This window comes from Falco peregrinus, chromosome 1, assembly GCF_023634155.1.
Source record: "Falco peregrinus isolate bFalPer1 chromosome 1, bFalPer1.pri, whole genome shotgun sequence".
Lineage (NCBI taxonomy): Eukaryota > Metazoa > Chordata > Aves > Falconiformes > Falconidae > Falco > Falco peregrinus.
The window spans coordinates 100,497,760-100,511,586 of record NC_073721.1 but is presented as its reverse complement, the minus strand read 5'-3'; the positions used below and the strand labels follow the sequence as shown (position 1 = coordinate 100,511,586).

General features: G+C 51.1%; 1 protein-coding gene across 1 annotated transcript; it reads left to right on the top strand.

The window, feature by feature from the left end:
* Positions 1–2,309: 2,309 nt before the first annotated feature.
* ZBTB25 (zinc finger and BTB domain containing 25) lies at positions 2,310–5,992 on the top strand. Its single transcript, XM_027793081.2, has 2 exons — positions 2,310–3,153; positions 4,386–5,992. The coding sequence occupies exons 1-2, from the start codon at positions 2,981–2,983 to the stop codon at positions 5,521–5,523; spliced, it is 1,311 nt and encodes a 436-aa protein (XP_027648882.2). The 5' UTR covers positions 2,310–2,980; the 3' UTR covers positions 5,524–5,992.
* The last annotated feature ends 7,835 nt before the right edge of the window (positions 5,993–13,827 follow it).

The following is a 13,827-nucleotide window of genomic DNA, read 5'->3' as shown; positions in this document are numbered from 1 at the left end:
AGTTTCTACAGATCCCATCGTTTTTTACCTTTGCTGCAACTATCCAAGACCACTCATAGCTCCAGACAAGCCAAAGAGGACAATTTAATTGTGGCAACGCTAAAAGATTTGATTACAAATTTGACAAGGACAAAAGTAACAAAAAAAAGGCAACAAAATAAAATGCCACGACGTTAAAACCTACCAGCATCCATCCCTGCTTCAATGACCCCCCCTCAAGGTTTTCCTGAAGCCCTTTTTCCCCCGCTGACTATATGATGCTGGCTCAGGGGTAGGATGCCCGTGGCAGCACCAAAGCCCTCCGCGGCTGAGGCCCCAGCCCCTGCAAAAGGCAGAGGGACCCTGCACAACCTCTTCCTAGGTTTTCCTGTTTTATAAGAAGTTAAATAAACAGCCTCCACAAGCTGACACGGTTGTGGTTTTCAATTCACGCTGGAAAGTTCTTTTTTCTCATGGTTCAAGGGTCTTTTTCTTTCCAGCTTCTTATGTGTCTCAGGGCAGCACAAGAAAGAGGGCCTGTGTGGGGCTGCGCAGCCCCCTGCTCTGTCCCAGCCCTCCCACATGCCTCACACCAGGAGTTTCTGCCACCTCTAGTAAGACGGGGCACGAGGCAGTCCCCCTTCTTCACAGGTCCCATTCTCTCAGTGCCCTCCCACCACACTTGCTTTTCTAATTTGTTGTATGACGATGATGATTATTATTGCTACTATTACTTATTTATTTTTCTGGCCACAGAGGCGAGCAGAAGCAGTCATGAAGATAGCTGTGATTATGTCCTGCTCCCTTTTTTGACCCATCAGCGTAGGCCGTATCACTGTACTTCTGCCAAGGCGTGTGATGTCATCACCTGTGTCTTATAGCAAAATACCAAATTTAATTTCTCATCATCACTTCCATCCTTTTGGCTTCAGTTTCTCTGAAGCTCTTCGAAGTCCTCTTTGGACCACAGTCAACCTAAATAACATGTAAATAATTAATCTTTTAAATAAATAACGTGCCATCTGCAAATAGCGACTCACTCTGTACGCAGGTTAATAAATATGGTAAATAACCCAGAACAGGGTACAAAACCTTGAGCCACCTGCTGCCAGCCTTTCTGGGGAAGAAAGGGTGCTACTGATATTTACAGGAGCAGCAGGATTGTAGCTCCATCAACTCTCAACCCTGCTGCTGTGCAAACACGGGAGGGAAAGATTGTCCCTGAGCCCTGTGAGCTTTTTATCTAAAACAGAGTAAAATACAGAGCAGTGGAAAAAGAGAAGGCTGTACAGTCAGTGGGATAAGTGGCAAACACTGCATGGAGCAAAACACTTCGGAGTCTACGCTTTGTTTTCCCAGCCTGTCTCCATCCTCCACCTCAAGATGTCACTGGAAACGGCCCGTAAGCTGCTGGATTCCAGGGGGGCAGGGGCATCCTTTGCCCTGAGGATTTGGGAATCACATCAAAACATCGCAATTAGGGGAATGCAACAGGAAAATGAACTGCAAAGTACAAAATGCTGAGAGAAAACCAAGAGGGATGGTCCAAAGCACCACATGCCTTCTGCAGAGGCCCTGGGCCTGGTGGGCACCAGCTGCCCGGGGCTGCCCCGGAGTCGTGACCAAAGCACGAGGGCTGCCATCATCATCATCATCACTGCCTCTTCCAGCCGCAACCCAACCTGCGGCCATCGAATGGACCTGGTGACAGCAAGCAGCTGCGGGGACTGGGACTTTACAGAGGTTCAGAAGGTGATACCACCAAACCCATGGGAAGGAGGAGGAGGCACCGTCGCGATGGCTGCGGCAGCCGGCAGGACCCGGCGGTGATGGGCTGGCCGGGGCAGGGGGCAGCGCCGGTACCCGCACCGACCCAGCCCAGCGCCGCGGCTCTCGCCCGGAACAGCCCAGACTCTGCCAATTAACAGCCCCTGCTCAGGTAATTAACAGCCCGGGCTCTGACAACTGGGAAGAGACTGGAGGCGGCCCGGGTGGTCAATGGCGCGGCCGCAGGATCCACCGGCGGTTATAGCAGCGCCGGGGCCGCAGACGCGGGGGGACGAGCCGGACCGGAGGGGAGCCTCAGTTAACACACGCCCGACACCCCCAGAGCAGCCGCGGCCCGCAGCCCCCCACCCCCACCCCGGAGCGCGGCCCTTCCCCGGGGGCTGCGGGCGCACCGCCGGCACCGGCACCGCCCCCGCCAACGCCGGGCAGGGGCCGCGCTGGGGCCGCGCTCCCTTGTTTGCAGGCGCGGCCCGGCCCGGCGCGGCGCAGGAAGCGCGGGGGGGCAGCGCCCACCCCATCCGCCGGGCTGGCAGCGGGGCCGGGCCGGGCTCAGCGCTGCGCTTCCGCGCGGGTAAGCGGCTGCGCGGGGAGCCGCGGGGGGCCGGGCCGGGCCGGGGCGGGGCGGGCGCTGGTTACGCTCCCCTGGGAGGCTGCGCTCGCCTTGCCTGCCTGCCCGCCCGCCTGCCCCCCCCCCCCCCCCCCCCCCCCCAGTTTTCAGCGGAAACAATAGCAAATATCAGCATTTATTTGCTAAGGGGCCGCCGGCAGGGCGGGGGCGGCCCGGCACAATAGCGGCTTTGGGGGGCGGCGCAGGGCCCCTGCGTGGCGCCCCCCCGCCCCCCGCGGCTGCGGGGCCGTGCGCGCGGGGAGCGGCGGCGCGCGCAGCGCGTGCGGCGGGGCCGTGCGCGGGGCTGGGCGCGAGGGAGCGTTGCCGTTAGTGCCGGCACCGGGGGCGGCCGGGCTGCGGGGGGGCGGCCCCGCGCGCAGCGGGCACGTGGGGAGCCCCGGGGTGTGTGTGTGAGCTCAGGGGACGCGGGGTCGGTGGCAGAAATGACGAAATCGGGGTCTCGGGACCTCCCGGGGAGTCCGTGAGGCCGCGCGCCGTGCCGGGGCCCGTCCCGTGTCAGCGGTGAGAAACCCACGGCTGAGCCTTCGGGGGGCTCCGTGACTCCTCCGTGCGGCAGCGGCGCGTTCCCCTGCTCCCAGGTCCGCCATGGACACGAGCGGCCACAGCATCCTCCTCCTCCAGCAGCTGAACATGCAGCGGGAGTTCGGCTTCCTGTGTGACTGCACGGTTGCCATTGGAGATGTTTACTTCAAAGCCCACAGAGCGGTGCTCGCTGCTTTTTCAAACTATTTTAAGATGATATTTATTCATCAGACGAGGTAAGGACACATGGCTTTTCTCCTGCCTTTTAACCTCTCTACTCAACTTGCTGCTTTTTCCCCTCCTCCTTAAAGGTATTAAAGTCTAAAAGAGCATAAGTGGGGATGTTAGATGGCCTGAGATTATTTTCCTAACCCAGCATCAGCCTTGGCTCTCTAAACATTCCCAGTCCAAGATGTGCTGTCCTTTAAAACCACCTTCTTAGTCAGCATACGCCAACATCAGGCCCCGCATTTTGGAGATGAGGCAGTTGTGTGACCAGAGGAAATAAGCACGTAAGTACCACAGCCTCCTGCAGTGAGAAGGGCCCAGATTTGCAATCTAGGGATATCCAGGTACCTCCTGCCCATAAGCAGCATGTGCGTGACATTGCCTTGGCTTGTAGGCGAGCTTGCTGGGCAGGACTGTCCCTTCTGGCAGGATCCACAGGCTTGAGGCAATGGAGGAGCCATCGCCTTATCGCAGTTCTGTGCTTCAGACTCTTGCAGATAAGGGCTGAGACTGAGATCATCAATTTATTTCAAGCTGCTGTCTGGATGCTTCACTCCCCTGGGTCAGGAGTGGTTCTGCAGGTATAACGATGATGGTGGTGCCCAGGTCTAATCTCATCTCTGATCTGGAGCTTGCTGCTTGTAATCTATTACACTCTTCTCCATTCCCCTTCCTTTTTGAGGATCGGGGCCCAGCACCTTTGCAAGATAATCATTAGCCATCGGGCCGCGTAGCCCTTCGGCTGGAAATGAGGAGATCGGCTAACTTCCTTTTCGATAGATGTTGTTTATTGACACTTAAGTGCAAAGCTCATAAAGATTACACAGTAGTGGCAGCTGAATTTATTACTTAAACAAATACTTATTGCTTCGTATTATTGGAGTGGCACGCACCGGTGATGTGTAGCTTGCATGGCGTCACTGTGGTGCCGTACGGCGGCAGTTGGCTGTGCACGCAGGTGTTGAGGTGACCAGGAGCTGGCCACCGTCGCCGTTCCTGGCTGTGGTTGTGCACATGACCTTTAAAATCACAGGGATAAATGCACGCTCAGACACTTTGCTGTGCAAACAGGGCATATGCGCTTCTGCAGGTCTTTGCGGGGAGTGCTGCTCATGAACTGGGAAGCAGGCGGCAGCGCACACGCTCTGATAGCAAACAGCAGCGCAAATAAACGGGCAGGTAATGGATCAGGACTGTAATTTGGAGCCATGTATGTACTTAATGATCTGTCTTGTTTCAGTGAATGTATAAAGATTCAGCCTACAGACATCCAGCCTGACATATTCAGTTACTTGTTGCATATCATGTACACTGGGAAAGGGCCAAAGCAGACTGTCAGCCAGAGCCGACTGGAGGAGGGCATCCGCTTTCTCCACGCAGACCACCTCTCCCATATTGCCATCGAGATGAACCAAGTGTTCTCCCCAGAGCCGGTCCAGTCTTCAAACTTGTATGGGATCCAGATCTCAACTGCACACAAATCGGCCAAGGAGCGCCTGGGAGCAAAGGAGAGTCTGCCCAAGGTGGGCAGCAGGTGTGCTGTCCAGGGCGACCACCCACAGCTGCAGCTCTCTCTGGCCATCGGCCTGGATGACAGCTCCCTGGACCAGCAGGTTGCTCGCGCCTCTGCTCAGCCTGCTGCTCTCACCAAGCCAGCAGAAGAGCGTCCGAAGCTCTCGGTCTCCATAAAGCAGGAGCAGTGTGACACGGAGCCTGTGGTGTCCCAGAGCTGCACCCCTCCTTTTCCGGAGGTGGCGAGCCCCATCTTTGCTAAGGCCAGCCTCAAGGTGCACTTGTGCCACTACTGCGGGGAGCGTTTCGACTCCCGGGGTGGGCTGCGGCAGCACTTGCACACCCACGTCTCGGGCTCGCTGCCATTCGGTGTGCCGGCCTCCATCCTGGAGAGCAGCGATCTGGGGGAGGTGCAGCCTCTGGCTGAGGATAGGGAGGCTGGGGATCGCCACCGGCTCGGGGCCTTCCTCCTCAAGGATGACGAGCATCAGCTGGACCCTCCGAGCTGCAGTGATCTGGAGCCTCTGCAGATCGGCCAGCTCTCGCTCATCTCCAAGGACCACGAGCCGGTGGAGTTGAACTGTAACTTTTCTTTCTCAAGAAAGAGAAAAATCAGTTGCACTGTCTGTGGCTGCACGTTTTTCCGGAAGAGCCAGCTGCTCGAACACATGTACACACACAGAGGGAAACAGCACAAATACAGCCGCTGCCAGCGGCTGGAGAGCCCTGCGACCCCCAGGTTCCATCCTTATTGTGACAGCGAGAGCCTGGGGAAGAGCTCCAGTTTATCCCAGGACCACTTAGATGAATGCATACTGGAGTCTGATCTCATCCAAGAAAGTGTTGATACGATCCTGGTAGAGTAGTTCTCCCCCTGAAGTAGCCTTCAGGTGCTGAAACTCTGAATATTTTGGTGTTTTACCACCTAGCGAGTGGCTGCTCCCCGCAGCTGATTTTCTTTAACGACCATTTCCCACCATCTCTGAGATAACTGTGAAAGACTGTGTACTTTGATTTGTGTACTTGCTTTTTTACTTCTCTAACTTTTACACTCAATTCAGTTCCCATCTAAGTCCTTCTCGGGAAGCTTCTGTGTAACTTGGTTACATTTTTCAGAAATGTGAACTTACTCCTGCTCTGCTTTACTAGAGTTAAGACTGTAGTGCTGGGTGTGAGGTTTAAACATTGTCTCATATGCTGCGTGGTGCCTCAGACTGTTTGTATCCCATAGCATTGCTTTTTTGAAACTAGATGAAGAGAAGCGTAGAGGGAAAGATGTACTGTGTTTCCCAGACAGTTTGTTTTTAATTAAAATAAATATCTCAAGGAGATGAATCCTGAAGTTTGTGTTGTATAACTGCAGTTAATCAATCTCTGCATAAATACATGCAGGAGTTATAAGGCTGGTCTTTTCAAGGCAACTGGCAGTGTTGATGTAGGGGTGGCAGCCTTCACTTTGACAAGCCCTGGAGCCCTCGTCAGTACAATCTTTTAAATTTACTTTTAGACTCGAGGGGTTTGCATATATTTTTCCTCATTCCTACTCCTCCCTCGTCAGCTGCTACTGCATGAGCAGAGACATGTTTTGCCACCCCTCTAGGACCACATCCCATTATGGGACCATCTTCACAAGGAGGAATGAAAGCTGCAAAGGAGCATCCTCTTCCTCTTGGAGAGGAGGCACATCCTAACCTAAGTCCTTTACAGGATTAAATACTGCACATGGGTTTTCTCAGTGAAAATGATTTCTGACTCTTTGAACAGCTTGGAGCAAACACATTCTTAAATATTACGATCTGTATATTTGCTAAAAGCAAACATACAATGTGTTACTTCTCTGCTTGCGGCACCACCACAAAATGGTAAAATGCAAGCTTTTTGCCTTTTGTGTATCATTGATAGCTGAAGTGTAAGATCTTAAGCAAGAGGCTTTCAAAATTGTACATGTTCCTCCTGGATTTGTATTTTGTTCCTCTGTAGTTTTTCACCTGAGATACCCCAGGCTTCCTATCAGATGGGTGCCAACCCATCCCCTCAAGAGATGCTCTTAATCAGAAGGCCCTGAAGAGGCACACACAAAGTTCTTACAGTGCAGAAGATTCTTTTGCAACGAAGAGCAAAAGCTTTGTGAGCTGCTTCCGTAATCTCATTACCCAGTTTTTGAGAAGCTGGAGGCTCCCTGCCAGTCCTGGTGGAGTTGAGTCATTGCCTTCGGAAAGGGGGAGCCTGAACAATGGTGAGAACAGTTTACTGTCAAAATGCCCCCTCCAAAGCTCTTTGTAGTCAGGACCCTTGAGCTGTCTGTCCTGGAGCTGCAATTAAATTGCTCCCGAATTAAAAGACCATCTGAGGTCTTTGTAAGGGCGGCTGCTGTTTCTCCTGGGCAGGGAGCTGCACACTCCAGGGGATGGATTGGCCACTGAGAGCTGCCAAATTGTGTTTTAAGACAAAGGAGAAAAACAAACAGCCTCTGAGCCTGCCTGGACGATGTTACAAAATGCACACTGTGGTTTGGTGTGTGCTTGTCTGCTAGGCTGAGTGCTTCTCTCGCTGCGAGTACCCATTAAAGCTGCTCTGGTGTGGATGCATTTTAACTCGGCTTAAAAAGGTTTGCTTTAAAACAAGTGAACAAAATGACACCCAGGCCTGCAAATGCTGCATCTGAACATGGAGCGATTCACATAGAGCATTTCCTAGAAGAGAGCCGCCAGGGTCCGTCCTGGGCTAATAGCATCAGCTAAATCACATCCAGCACAGACTGCTTATAACTGGGGCAAATGCCCTCTGGCTTCCACTGACCTCTATTTCTACATGATGGTTAAAATAAAAATAAAAATGGTATTATATAGTCATTCCCTATTTGTGTGCGACACTTTATCGAGTGGGCTGGCTTCTCCGGGTGCCGCTTGCTTCACTCGGGTTCCTACGTTGAATTTCAGAACAGAGAGGAGTGTCTGCTGGGTTGGGTATAGCTGTAGAGAAGAGCCAAACCTGTTTTCAGACTATTCAGTCAGCAGATGAGCCCCTCGGAACTTCACCTAGATGCCTAACTTGCCTGAACTAATTGATTTTGAAAGTCAAATGGCCCTTGATACCTCTGCGAAGATAACCAGGTAGTGGTAATAGACCTCAGTACTGGGGACAGCAGGGGGGACAGCAAGCAGCAGTGCCTGGAGGCATCTTGGGGACATGCTGCTCAGCTTCAGGTTTGTGGGCAGGATTGTTTGGTTCGCTTTGTGGCCATTAAAAGGGAGCTTTAATAAAAACCATGAACTCATGTAGAAGATCCAAATGTCTACCAGCTATACATGCGTATGTGTCGCAGGAGTGACTCTGTGGTACCAACTGCAAAAACATCAGTAAAGCTGAAATCGTCACTGTGTTCTTGTATGTGTTCAGTATGTCTTTGAAAAGTTACAACTGTAAGTGATTTTTTAAAAAATTGTTACACCTCTTTCTAGGGGTAACTCTAGTTAAGCTTTGTGGTACTGAACATCTGTGAAATCAAACATCTGTGAAAGGTATTTTTTGCATAATTTGCAATACAAGAAATGCATTTTCAGCAGTTTTCTACTGCAAGCATTAAAGCCCTGTTATAATTAAAGCAGTAGAAAAAGCTTGAGAGACAGAAGTCATCAGCTCCAAGTTACGTTAACTTGAAAACATCATTCTGTCTAAGTCTTATGAATAGAAAATAATTTTAGAAGACAGTTATGTTTGCTAAGTGAGGGCAGCAGCTGCTCCTGGATACATCATAAGAAGTTTTGTTACTGTATGTATAAGACACTTGAGTTACTGAGTGTTTAACCTTTATGCCGGTAGATGCTTGAAAGTTTGCCTGACTTGCACAGCTGGGCTTGGCAAATACTCATTTCTTGTTATTGTGTTTTGTTTTGTTTTTTTTCATGAAAACATAAAATAATTTGTCACAGCGTGCAGAATAATGATGCTGGTGGTTCCTTCCACGTAGCGGCAACTGGCTACTAGATGCACATGGGCTTAGGCAAAGAAAGCCCCAGGGGGGTGATACTTGTCGGATGGAGTCTAAAAGCTCCAGGGGATTCCCAGAGCTTTGCCCTGTGTTGCGGGGTCCCAGCATCAAGGGTGCAGAGCTGATGAACCACAGGCATGGAAGTGCCTCATCTGTGGGCTCTGCAGCTCATGTTTCATGAAAACATGTGAAGCCTGGGGCTGAGGCCCCGCCAGAGTCCCACGGCGTGAGCAGACCCCTCGGCCAGCTCAAGTTAACCTCTGAAATGGGTCAGTGCTGCAGTGGCAACCAGCACTTTCCCACGTAGCTGGGTGCTGGCCTGAACGTGCCGCCTGGAGGTTAGCTGGCTCAGTGACCAAAGCATGCTAGACAATTTTGAAATGGGTATTTTGAAATATTTTTAGCGCTCTGGTGCTGAAGGGGCCAGGTCCAACAGAAGCCATGATTTCTTGAGCTGCTTAGGGTGCAGTAAAGGGTGTGGGCTAAAGGCTATCTTAATTTCCCCTTGCAGCATGATGTCTAGGGATTTTACTCAGAAACTTGCTTCTCACCACCTGCAGTGCTGGCCGGAGATGCCATTTGGTAGCACGTGTGCAATGAAAGCATTAGGCTGAACTGCTCCTGCGTTACTGGTGCCAGAGGGGCAAGACTTCAATGCTTGTTACTTGTCCAAGTCATCCTTCAAAGGTGACCCATCCCCTCTCAACAGTCACCTGCAAATGTTTGGGTTTTACCTCTTCCACCTTGCATTTTTGGGCAGCTGGGGGAGAGCAATGCCAGCACTTGTCTGCTGGCTGCCCAGGAGGTGATGCTGATGGGTGGGCCGTGCTCGCCCCGTCTTCACATAGGATAAAAACCCCCTTTATCTCATTTTACTTTCTGCACAGACTGTGGTTACAACATGTGTCTTCAGCCATCTGGCTGCACCAGCCACTAAGGCAGGCTCTTCGCTCACATGTTGTCTCTCAGATCACTGCCAAATCAGGCGGCAGCAGAAGGCAGCGGGTGCAGGAGGGCCGGCAGCCCATCCATGGGTGCCATGCCCCTCACCAGAGGGGTTTGGGACATTTGTGCACGCTGAGAAGGTTAAAAAGGGAAAATAAATTTGCTGTCAGGATGTAAACCTGAAGCAGTGAGCATTGCAGTTCAAAGCAAAACCATGAAATAATGCTCTCATCAACTTTCTAGAAGGAGTGTGATGCTGATACTGAATACTTTTCCACTATTTTGGAGGCAGATGGTATAAATCCCGTGTAAGCAAAGCCTCCAGAAGTGCTTTGAAGTGCAGTGAAAAGGGCTTTCAGCACATGCAGTTCAGCATCAGTGCGTTCAGGACCGTGCGCTACAGTGGCCAAGCCAGGAGGTTTTTTCTTGGCTTGTCAAAGTCCTCCCACGGCAACTTGCCAACAACAGGTTGTGCTATATTGCTGCGATCGTCTTCAGCTTCGCTGTTTAATAAAACCCAGCCTCTTCTTTCCCCTTCTTGCCATGGTGTGCCAAAATGGACTGCAACGGAGTGGGCTTCCCAACACTTTCCACTAGGAAAATATATTCTGAGTAATAAGAAATCGTGAGGAAAAAGGTAATGAGGATGGATCTGCCCTAAATTACATGCCAGTTAGATATTTACAGCCGGAGCTGTGTCAGGACTGAATTCCCTGAGACACAATTGCAGCATTTACATGTTTCATTAAGAAAAAGTAATGAGACAACTTCAAAGGCAGCCTAGGAGAGGAAGTGTTTCCAGTAACTTATTCCAAACCAGACGCTGCACCCTCAGAACAGGGGCGTAGCAAAGCTCAAAACCTTCCTGCTGAGCGAGGCTGATTTTCACCTGAGCTGAGATGCCCCTGAGAAGCTTTGCAGGGCTCTGGGCAGCCCAGCAGCCCGCGCATGGTGCCACCCTCCTGGGATGCACAGGGCAATGCTGCTGAAGGCTTCCAGTGGCAGTCGGGCAAAATGTAGTCCACGTTAGCCCACCTGTTACTGGGACAAATGGTGTAAAAAACTGTTGTATAAAGCCCTCTGTCCCTCCTGGTGCTGAATTTGCAACCCAGCAGTTGCAGGATGTAAAGCCAGCTATAGGCACTGGGGTGGGGAAACTGGGGCCATGAGCCATCGGGGGTGATGCAGGGGAAGGAACCTCATGGCAGGCAGCAGCACGGTGTCAACCATCGAGCCAGGCCTCTTTGGGGAAGGAACCTCATGGCAGGCAGCAGCATGGTGTCAACCATCGAGCCAGGCCTCTTTGGAGCTGCTGCCAGCACCGGGCAGCCTTGCCAAGCCCCAGCTGCAAGCGCCGTCATGTGGGGGGTGGAGGCTGATGCTCAGCGTCACCCCCCTTTCCCCGCAGCCATCCCGGGAGGGACCCGCTCCGGCAGCAGTCGCCTCCGCCACCCCGCAGCAACCACCACCGCCCCAGCAGAGCAGGCGCCAAAGCCTGTCATTAGGGGCCGAGCATCCCTGGCCAGGCTCTGTTTATCCTGGCGGTGTGGTTGTGAGCCGCTTACTCATGGCTTTAATGAGCAGGGTGCAGGTGTGCATTCCTGTTGTGCCTGTTGCACACGCCTGCCGGCCCCTCGCTGGCGAGCCAGCCAGCCCCCAGCCCGCTGTGTCGTGCCCGCAGGCTCGCAGCTGCTCTACAAACTTCAGGGAGATGCGGGGTGAGAGGCTTACAGCGCTTCGGCCTTCCCTGCCTTGCTCCAGCTAGTAAAGTACATGCAAATTCAGTTGCAGGCTGCCTGGGCTGCGACAAAGCGCCGCGCAGCGTCCGCCCGCGCTGCACCCGCACCGGCCAAGGCTGTTGAGCAGCAGCAGTCTGGGGGAGCTTTGGGCCTGCAGAAATCAAGTGGCTGAGGCTGCTGGCAGGAGCAAGGGGATGCATCGCTCCTCCTCCCCAGAGGGGATGCTGAGAAAGCACCGTAGGAGTTGGAGTACTTGCGCTTCCCACCCAGCTGCCATCTCACCAGCCTCACATCACACGGAGCTGTCACGGCACTGAGCCTTGACGCATCGGCACCTCAGCCTCGTGTCTTCATTAAAATGGCAAACAGTGAGAGCAAATGTGACATGAATGACTGTTGTTAGATGACAGAGACTCCCTCCCTCTCAAGATTAAAATTTGCTGGCTGGGACGGCAGCAAAGTGATGCTTGGTGTGGCCGTGCACCTGTGAGGACTCGGTGCTGGAAAGGCACCACCTGGAAGGACACTGTTATCCGCAGAAGGGACCCCACTGGGACACCCCCCTTGGTGGGGGGTTGTCTCCTCTTCCAGATTAAAGAGGTTTGAAAGGATGATCTCTGCTAGGTCTAATTTGAGGACTGATGGGGTGACTGCCAGTCAGCTCTAGCTGCAGATGATACTTTCATCTTAGCAATCTGAATTGCAAAATGTGTTTTCCTAACGTCTCCCCCCATTTTGTATCCAGCATGTTTGTCAGTTTTTATGTAACAAAATCTATTTTAAAATGCTAGGCTTGGGTATTTTAGCTGAAATCCACTTTCCAGGCAAATGGGCTTTCACCCCACTGCAGAAAAATCCCATCATTTAGCACAGATGATTTGCATGCTTCACCGTTCTCTGCAAAAAGAAAGAAATGTGAACATTCTGCCTCCTAAAAAATGTTGAACTATATTGTTGCTTAAATAACTGTATAAGAAATAACATCTTCAGATTATTTTTTTAAATCACATTTAATGTGAAGATTTTATCTGATGGCAAAAGAAAGTATTTCATTATTTTAATACCACACAACAAGAGCTAACAAGAACCATTTCTCTGGGAAATAAAACTGCAGATGTAAAATAACATTAAAGCAAATTATTTAAATCAATCTGTTTTCTTGGAGCATTTCATTGTTTTGAGTTACTCATGTTGAAAGCCTGTATCTGTAAGACAGGCAGTATTAGGGTTTCACTGCCCTTAACACCCTGGTCCATCAGCAGGGCCTGGCTTCCATCCATCCATCTCAAGCACAGACCAGGATTCCTGTGTATTTCATGACTTTGAAAAACAAATAAACAAAACCAAACAACCCCCCCCAAATGCCTGGATTTTCATTTTTATACATAAGGATGCATACAAAAATGTTGGTCATTCTTGCAGGGACTGCATTGTCAATTCAGACACTAGATTCCTGGCTGCTGATTTGGTCCTTTGAAGCGTACGGAGCTGCAGTGACCTTCGACAGCTGGAGCAGACCTAAGCAGTCCGTGCATTTCTCGGGCACTTTTGGTGTCCCAGGGCAGGAAAGAAAAGGCAACATTTGTTTGTGCCATCATTGTCTACCAGCAGTTTCCAAAAGGAACTTTTCAGTGGATACCTTTGTTTTCCACTGGGCTCAGTGTTGACTTAACAGAAAAGCTTTTTTTCCCCCTGCAAGCCTTTCTGGGCATGAGTTATACTATTTAAACACTCTTTGCTGCTAATACAAAAAAGCTGTAGGAAATGAAAATATTCAAAAGGCCACATCAAAGCAGGGATAGAGGACTTGCTGAATATAAAGCTGAATTGTCCCCACCGAGGACAGCACTGGAAACATCTGGGAGAAAAGCAGCAGCACAGGCAATGGGTTGAGAAGAACCAAATAATTCATTAAGATGATGCTACAAAGCAACCACTTCCATAATTCAGAGGGGCAGCAAGCGATGAATCCCTGGGTAAAGAGCCAGACAGCCCAAAAGCAATCTGAATGGGGCTATAAGAAACAAAGGTTGCGTATTATTCCAGTTTATTTCAGCTGTCGGTGAGGAATGCGGTCCTAAAGCCAGGCCACCCTTTGGTGCTCTGGCACAACCAGGCAGTCACATCCTCGCAGCTTTCCTGGCCCAGTACTCCTTTGCAATAATAATTTTTTCCTTCCTTCTCCAAAAGAATAAATGCTTTATTAATGTTCAACTCTCTAATCATAATGAAGGAGTAGAGAGTCTTAATTAAGCCATTAGGTTCCGTAAACCAGAAGGAATAAATAGTATTAATACTATTACAAATGGATAACTCCCCCCCCCCCCCCCCCCGGCCCCTCCCATATTTTCTGTGTTATAAAGTGCCTTAAGAAATTACATGAAAGATGTTATGCAAAAAAATATTTCAGGGTGCATGGCCCATTTGAGTCGTAACAGAAAGCACTGAAGCGCCAAACTTGCTGCTCCTCATCCCAAGGTGCTATCCCTGCCACG